This window comes from Haemaphysalis longicornis, unplaced genomic scaffold, assembly GCF_048455015.1.
Source record: "Haemaphysalis longicornis isolate Haplotype H1 unplaced genomic scaffold, Haemaphysalis longicornis Haplotype H1 scaffold_13, whole genome shotgun sequence".
Lineage (NCBI taxonomy): Eukaryota > Metazoa > Arthropoda > Arachnida > Ixodida > Ixodidae > Haemaphysalis > Haemaphysalis longicornis.
The window spans coordinates 12433907-12442227 of record NW_027526233.1 but is presented as its reverse complement, the minus strand read 5'-3'; the positions used below and the strand labels follow the sequence as shown (position 1 = coordinate 12442227).

At 50.4% G+C, this 8321-nt stretch overlaps 1 protein-coding gene across 2 annotated transcripts; it reads left to right on the top strand.

The window, feature by feature from the left end:
* Positions 1-882: 882 nt before the first annotated feature.
* On the top strand, positions 883-2697 carry LOC144164000 (histone H3-like). 2 transcript variants are annotated; one of them, XM_077694626.1, is made up of 2 exons: positions 883-1240; positions 1351-2697. In XM_077694626.1, exon 2 carries the CDS (start codon positions 1599-1601, stop codon positions 1989-1991), a length of 393 nt encoding a protein of 130 aa, XP_077550752.1. In that variant the 5' UTR covers positions 883-1240; positions 1351-1598; the 3' UTR covers positions 1992-2697. The 2 variants fall into 2 exon arrangements, with proteins under 2 accessions (XP_077550752.1, XP_077550751.1); XM_077694625.1 differs by having other exon boundaries at positions 883-2697.
* The last annotated feature ends 5624 nt before the right edge of the window (positions 2698-8321 follow it).

The following is an 8321-nucleotide window of genomic DNA, read 5'->3' as shown; positions in this document are numbered from 1 at the left end:
TATCGTTCGCGCGCGCTGCGGTCGCTAACATCTGTGGCGTGATCGTGACGTCAGCATCACGCGTTCGCGTGGTGGCGATTTCGGCGCTATAACACTCTCTCGCGAGGGGCATTGGATTGGATTCGATTGGATTGGCTTGGATTGGATTGGATTAAAGTGGATTGTGTTGCGTCATAGCCGCGCCACGTTGCGTCATAGCCGCGGCAGGGGCTTCACGGCACGTTTCACCATCGACTTCATCGACAATGTCTACGCTGGAAGACAACAATTACAACAACAACAACCAATACGTAATCCACACGACTTGCAGGCGCGCCCCCCCGCAGAAATGCTCTGCATTTGGGAGGGGGATGGAGTGGAGTGGAATAAACTTTATTGTGTGCCTGCAAAACTCGCGTGCACGCACGCTAGTCGACCAGGCCTATGTCACCGTCGGGGAGACGTCTTGGCTAGGTTTCTTCTCCCCACATGCGGGGTGTCGGAAGCCTGCCTCGTTGTCGCCTCTTGGGCTTGCTGGACGGCCCAGAGTTGTTCTCCTTGGTCGTAAGATGTCAGCGCCGCTGCTAGTCGCGGCGGAAGGGTTCCGGACTTTGCTTCTTCGGGGTGTTCGTTGCAATTCCACAGCATGTGCGTTAGAGTAGCCGTCTCCCTTCGGCAGACCCTGCACTTGCTGTCTGGGTAGGCATCGGGGTATTGTCTGTGCAGAAGTAGTGGCGTTAGGAGGGTTCCGGTCTGCAGTTGTCTGAAGATGACAGCCTGGGCTCTGTCCAGCTTGTCGCTGGGTGGAGGGAGAGTCCTGCGAGCCAGGCGATACGCTTTGGTGATCTCTTGGTAGTTGATGAGTCTGTCCTTAGTGCTGAACCAGAGTTGTGTGGCCTGTTCTTGATAGCCGCCGCGCCTCGTTTATGTACCGGTGTGTGAGAGGGGCCCTCCTCTTTCGCAGCCAGGCATTCAGGCGCAGCGCTTGCGGCCGCCGGGTGTGTCCACTGTACAACAGTGTGGAGGACACCCCACATACCTTCCACTACTGCCGCTTCCCTCGAACCCTGGTCTCCAGCTTAGCTGACTTCTTCGGCTTGCGGGAAATAGAATATAGAATAGTCCGATACCTGAACCCCCTACCTAAAGAGGCTACTAACCAGTTTGTGCTCTGCCTCATGGAGATTTTTTACCAGGTATGGTGAGCCCGGTGTACTGCAGCCCACGGAGGAGAGACCACAGCGGTGGAGGCCCTGAGGGAGTGAGTACGCACGGAGCTGTGGCTGCACCTGCGGAGGGAGCAGCAGACGCTGAACAAGTTTGAATTTACCCGCAAGTGATGCAGCCCTAACACCATCTTTTCCATTGCAGACTCGCACCTCACTGTCCTCTACTAGACACAGGATGAAGACGACGGGGCGTGTGGCGAGCAGAATTCCCTCGGTACTCTGATTAGCCCATCGCCCCCTCTTGCCCGGGTAGGGCCAGCGCACCGAATCAAAACACTTGGGAGCCCTCGGGTCCTTCGAGGAAGCTGCCAGGGGTTGCCGTTACTGACGTGATGATGGACGCATAGCGAAAGCTATTTGAGACACCAGTCCAATCTGAGAAGACAGCAGATGGCCCGCAAGAGTACCGGCGGCAAGGCGCCGCGCAAGCAGCTGGCTACCAAGGCAGCCCGCAAGAGTGCCCCGGCCATGGGCGGCGTCAAGAAGCCCCACCGCTACAGGCCCGGGACTGTAGCCCTGCGTGAGATCCGCTGCTACCAGAAGTCCACCGAGCTTCTGATCCGCAAGCTGCTCTTCCAGCGGCTCAAGCGCGAGATCGCGCAGGACTTCAAGACCGACCTGCACTTCCAGAGCTCGGCCGTCATGGTGCTCCAAGAGGCCAGCGAGGCGTACCTGGTGGGTCTCTTCAAGGACACAAACCTGTGCGCCATCCACGCCAAGCGTGTCACCAACATGCCCAAGGACATCCAGCTTGGCAGGCGCATCCACGGGAAGAGTGCCTAAAATTCTTCCCAATTCTTTGACCGCTGCCGGCGCTGCCAGAAGAAGCCCACAAACGGTTCTTTTAAGAACCAAATCCACCTTATTCAGTGGCGGGCGTTTGCGCGAAGTACACCAAGCTCGCCAATCCCATTTCTGCCTCTCTCTGCTGTGTCTCCATTGCGCGTATGTGTCACGTGAACCGTTCCGACACACCTTTATTTAGGGAAACGTCACAATAAATGGGAACGTAGTTCCAATGAAAATTAATACAGTTGCAGCCATGTCGATTATTTCGGAAGTTGAGGCGACGAGACACTTTCCTAATGCCAGTTTCACGGAAGGGGACGTGAAATCAATCACGTAGAACGGTACGCCTGTCGCAATAACATGGGTAGCCGACGGAAACGTCGAGTATCAAGGACAGTTTCAAAATGGCTGTAATGATCGCTAAGGAGACGGAAGGGGCAAGGATGCCCATGCTGTTTTGCTGAAACTGGCTTTACAAGAAAAAACCCAACTGGCATGAGCTTTTTTCGTGCAGACATTGAAATGGAAAAACGCCCCTCCCTGAAAAGTATCGTGATGTATTTAATGCTGGTTTATGTGCTGTCAAGGGTTTCAAAGCAAGAATTGTACTGAAACAGAAGGCATTTCAAATGTTCTGCAAAGCATGATCAGTGCCATACGTCTTGCGCGAGGGAGTCAAGCAAGATTTTGCTAATCTCGAAAAATGGGAGTCGTGTATCGGGTAAGGCAGAGCAAGTGGGCGATGCCTCTTTTGATTGTTCCAAAGAAAGACTTAACAGAGCTTCGGCACTGTGGGGGTAACAAAATAACAGTTATTCCGGACATCGAATTTGACCATTGACCCTTGCCGCTGCCTGAGGATATTTTTGCCGTACTAGAAGGCGGAACCGTGTTTTTTTCATCGATCTGTCAAAGGCGTCCTGCAGCTGGAACTGGATGAACAAGCACAAGAATGGCTCACAATTAACACTTGCATGGGCCTTTTTAGGTTCCGTCGCTTGCATTACGTGTGCTCCAGCAATTTTTCAAGCGGTAATGGATCATATCGTACAAGGTATGCCTGGAACTGCCTGCTACTTGGATAACATTGTCATAGCCGGCGTAGAACTTAAGCGGTGCTACGAAAGAGTGGAGGAGATGCTAAGGCGCCTAAGTGAACACGATATAAAATAAACGCCAAGCAGTGCAGGCTCTTTTAGCAGCGCATAACGTAATTGGGACATGATATTGACAAAAATGGCTTGCACCTACTGCCGGAAAGGTTGTGTCCATCAAAGAGGTGTTGAAACCGACTAGCGTGACCCCGCTGAAGGCCGGTTTGGGATTAGTAAATTTCTATGAAAAGGTCCTGCCAAATTCGGCCACGATCGTTCAACCGCTTAACGACTTGCTCTGCAAGGAAAGCAGATGGCATTAGACGCGGAAGTGCGACGAGGCGTTCGCAACTTGCTAAAACGTTATGGGGTCAAAAAGCGTCTTGCAGCTCTATGGTGTAAAAAGGCACTCCAAATCACGTGTGACGCATCGGAATGTGGTCTAGGGGCAGGATTATCGTAAGTTGACAATGGGAATGAAAAACCCATTGTTTTTGCTTCACGCTCGTTGTGCCCGTCCGAGCGTAAGTATGCGCAAACTGAAAAAGAAGTCCTGGGCATTGTTTTTTCGGTGAATAAATTTCATAAGTATCTCTACGGGTGAGGCTTCAACGTTTTAATAGACAACGCCTGACAAACGTCCTTGATCTTAAGCGGTAAGGCTGCGCTGTTGCAACTGCACGAATGCATTGATGGCTCACATTTTTGGTGGACTGTCGATAAAAGATAAAGCAGAAGCCAGGGTCCGCTACCAGTCATGCGGTTGCTTTGTCTCGCTTACTGCTGCCGGACACGGACGACCACAGTGCATATTTTTTTTTGTTTTGCACCCCTGAATAAGTTGTCGCTGACATCTCAAGATATTAGAGAGTTTTAGCTAGCCGTTTTGGACGGTCCGCTCCGGTATCGGCGTAGCGCTCAGCGCAACAGGGGCCAATGCTGTTCGTGGCCAAGCGCGCCACGCATGCGCAATGGCGCTCCCGGTTGCTTTCGGAGCGGAGCAGGCCGTGAAAAACGGTCAGCTAAAACTGGCTATTAAGTGCGAAATTGGACAGGACAAACTGTTGATGGTCGTTCACGGCATGATATTGCACGGCTAGAAAAAAACTGTACCCGAGCAGTTAAACCCAGTCTGGTTGCGCTGATTGGGACTCAGGGAACGGGAACGGGTGCATTCTGTGGATGAATCGTGTAGTTGTGCCGCAGTCCTTGCACAGTGTTGTCTTAGGTCTGCTACGTGCACAGTACTTAGGCATAACCAAAATGAAAGCTGTTGCAAGGTCAGTGGTATGGTGGCCGGGCATGGATAGCACCTTGAAGAAACTGTGCGGAAGTGCAAAATGTGTCACTGTTCTTCCTGCTGCCGAACGTGTACCTTTGACACACGAAAAAGTGTACAAAAACCCACGGGAAAGAGGACATGCTTATTTTCCAGAGGAAAAGCGATAAAAGTTTCTGCTAGCGATAGATGCCTACTCCAAATGGTTGGAAATAAACTTATGGGTGTGCCAATCACCGCGAAGACGATTGAAGTTGCGCGATCTTGGTTTGCCGCGCATGGACATTCCTTTGGAAGTGGCAAGTGACAATGGTCCGCAGTTTCGTGCCAAAGAGTTCGAAGACTGTCTTGAATTGAATGGTGTTAGGCACACACTAACACCCCCATCATCCCTAGCCTGACGGAGCATCGGAGCGCGTTGTACAATCTACCAAGAAAGCACTACTCAAACAGAATCTGGAAGATTCTGAAAAGTGCACTACTACGTATCTTCAACAGAGATTAGACAACTTTTTGTTTTCTTACCGCACAACGCCTCACACTATCACGGGAAGGACACGCGCGGAATTATTCATGCAAAAGAAACCGTGGACCCGGTTGTTACTACGGCCAGACACTCTACATGAAGTGGTTGTAAGGAGGTACAAAATGAAAACTGTGGCTGCTTAGCGAAGAGGTCGGCCCGAGTGCTTGCCGTGGGTGACAGTGTGTTGGTGTGTTCTGTGCGCGGTGACATTGTGAAATGGATTGGCAGTGATGCGTGCCTGCACCTGCAACTATCCTGCGTTGAATCGAGCAACCATCCCGGCAACCACCAGAATGCGAACTGCATCATGCACCTGACGTGGTTATTGCTGCACCCATGACGGAACACCTTGTCAAGCCGTCTACACGCGCCACGGTAACTCCGTCAACCAGCAACGAAGAAGCAGTCCCTTTGCGGAGCAGCAACAGGGAACGACGGCCACCAGATCGTTTTACCTACGACAGTTTTTAGGATTTGTACAGGTAGGTAATGTCGAGCCACTATCATGTTATCAACGCAGCGGTTGGCTGACCATGCATGCTTCGCAGGGACGTTTTGTGTATATATCGGCGCACCCAGCTTGGGTGCAGTGTTCTTCAGTTGTGAGGCTGCCAGTGCGCACCTCCGGAAAAAAAGCAACGTTTTCCACTCTTGCCCGGCTGCTGGTTGTTACAGGTAATGACGAAACGTGACAAGGGATTGGCGAATCTAACCTGAAGAAAGGGAAGTATAAAATGTTTATCTTGATTTCCTAAGAAATAAAGCCTGGACAGCAGTTGCTTTACAAAAAAAAGCGGAAGTTCGAGCCCTCCTTTCTACATGTGGCGTAACGTATTGCTCCAGCTAGACATTTCGTAGGAGATAGCCATGCAAACACCCTAGAAACAAGGCGCAACCTGTTCAGGTAAATTCCCTTGCAATACAGCCAGTCCATAAAGGACCACAACGTTTTGAGCATAACTTTGTAGCATATGTAGAACGCCTGGAGATTGGAAACTGCACCTGTTTTAGCGGGGATTTCTTTTGCCTTTCTCTTCAATACAGCGTGTTCTTTGCCTTCTTAAAGGCACTCCAAAGTAATAGACCTTATGCAAAAACTGGCGCCCTCTTGCGGGAACCGCGTGCGCTTCCGCCATGTTGGGGGATTCCGCGCATCTCCGGATACCGCAGTATACATGATAGCCAGGGGTTAGCGACACGCACGTCGGCACTTATCGTTGTACAAGATGCTTAAATACTGCCGTAAAACTTGCTGTGCACAAAGATGATACGAGGACGACAACAGAAATAGCGTACACATCTTTTTTTATTTCACAACGGAAGCATGATTCGAGCCCTGCGTGAAGTCGCTTGCGGGTGTCGACTTTCCTTCGCGCAGTACTATTATAGCTAGACTGCATGCATAGTCACGAAAGGAATAATATGTGCAGGACTTAAAAGGTCCCAAAGTGAGCTATTCTCTAGCCCTGCATTTGCCGCCGAGAACTACTGCCTGCTGGTAGTTAAGGCGCACTGCATCGGTCAGCTCGTACATTATCGTGTGGGATGAGTTTTGCCTGCCGTTCGTGCTTTGCGCGCCCGTGTTTCTTTTTATTCTGGACGTTCGGTGGGCTTTTATGGAAGTACTACGCATTGTTTCGTTTGCCAAACGTTACAGGAGATAAGGGACCCGCGAGAGTTGCAACCTTCACGTAGCGCCATGAATAGCGCACGTAACGTACGTAGTAACCCATGTATCGGTCATTTACCGCTCATCGCCTGCTGTTCGACCGCAGCCTATTTTCCCAAGATCAAATTTTTAGAGCCGACGTTTCTAAGCGGTAGTGTGCACCCAGTTTTGTTGCCTAGGGCGCGAGCAAGGGACGCTCAGCGGTCGCTCCGAGGCACGCGCTCACGAGCGCTCGCAATTTTCTCGCTCGAAGGTTTTCGCAGTTTTTTTTTTTTGCTAAAGCGTTTGCTCGTGCTGCGCACGCTCGGCGGTCGCCGCAAGAAATGCGCTCACCAGCGCTCGGAAATTTATTGGTAATTTAATTATTCATTGGCCATTTGTTGGCAATTCATTGGTAATGTTTAACGGGTTACACGCCACACGCGTTACGCGCTACACATTACGGCCAGCTACAAAAGCTCCGCTGTTAAAAAATGCCAGGTATGCAATTTATTTTATTACCTTTTTTTTGCATGTTTCCTCTGCGTCCCAGAGGATCCTTAGCGTATAGCCATATCACGATGTGCCCCCTCCCCCATTTCAACCTCAGGGCCGCCGCATCGGCTCGAAGCGTTTCAGGAATGACCTCCCGAGAAACCCGCATGATGCGAACCAACACGGATGTGCTTTCAATGTTTTCGTTCTCAAAGCAAAAAAAAAAAAAAAGAAAAGGAGAGGATACGCGACAGCCTATAAAAGCTTCCGTGCCGGTGCCTCCCTGACTGCTTTTTCGGTTCATAATGCGTATTTACGAAGTCGCTCGCAAATGGGGGCAACAGAGAAAGGTCCACAGATCACTCGTCACTAATTTGCTGCGCCTAAATCTGCATATAAAAGGATCGCCAAGCCCAGAAAGCCCCTCACACGCTCCGTACCATGCAATTCCGCGACCGCCATCCTCCAACATGGCGTCGCGTGCTCGTTTCGTTTTTCTTCCGGTAGATGGCGGCACTTTTGCATAAGGTCTATTGGGCAACGCGGCCGACCAGACAATCTGGTCGCAGTTCGTGTTGCAACTAACGCTCTTTACTCCGTATAACATCCAAAACTTTTTTACGAAGGCTATTACGCTAGTTTTAGTCCATTCGTAGATGCATTTACTAAGTTCGCGAAAAATCATCGCATGGGTTGCTTCTTTGTTTGCGATTTGGGGCTTTGAGGATTGGTGATGAGCACTTTAAGGACGTACTTTAAGGAAAAATTTGACGCACTTTAGCGATGTGTCCGACGCACTTTTGGCCCAGTCTTCATTCGAGAAAGCTTTTGCGGTTCTCGCAGCTATCTTTCGGAAGGTATGGTAAAGTTTTTTATTGTACAGGTTTCACGTACCTTTTTGGCAACACTGCTTTTTTCATCTGAAATGTAGTGTTCAGCAGGCTTCTCTCCAGCCAAGAACTTTTTGGCACACGCTCTCAGCGGCCGTCTTGTAATTACAGAGTTTTATCGTTTGGACTTCCGTTTTTACTAACCTTAAGTAGTCAAGGTCAGGTCATAGCAGTCTAAAGAGAGTTGCGTCATGCCAGCGTATTGTATGGGAGCAGTCTGCTGGGCCTTCACGAAACCACTTCCGCTCGGTGGGTGGCCGAACACTTTGCTAATTAATTGTAGTAGCTCTTGCTAGTTTGTGAGCAGAAGCAATCGGGCAATTTAGGAAAAAGTACCGACAGACTGCACCCAAAAAGAACTAACGTCATTGCATCAAGGGACTAGTCTCTTA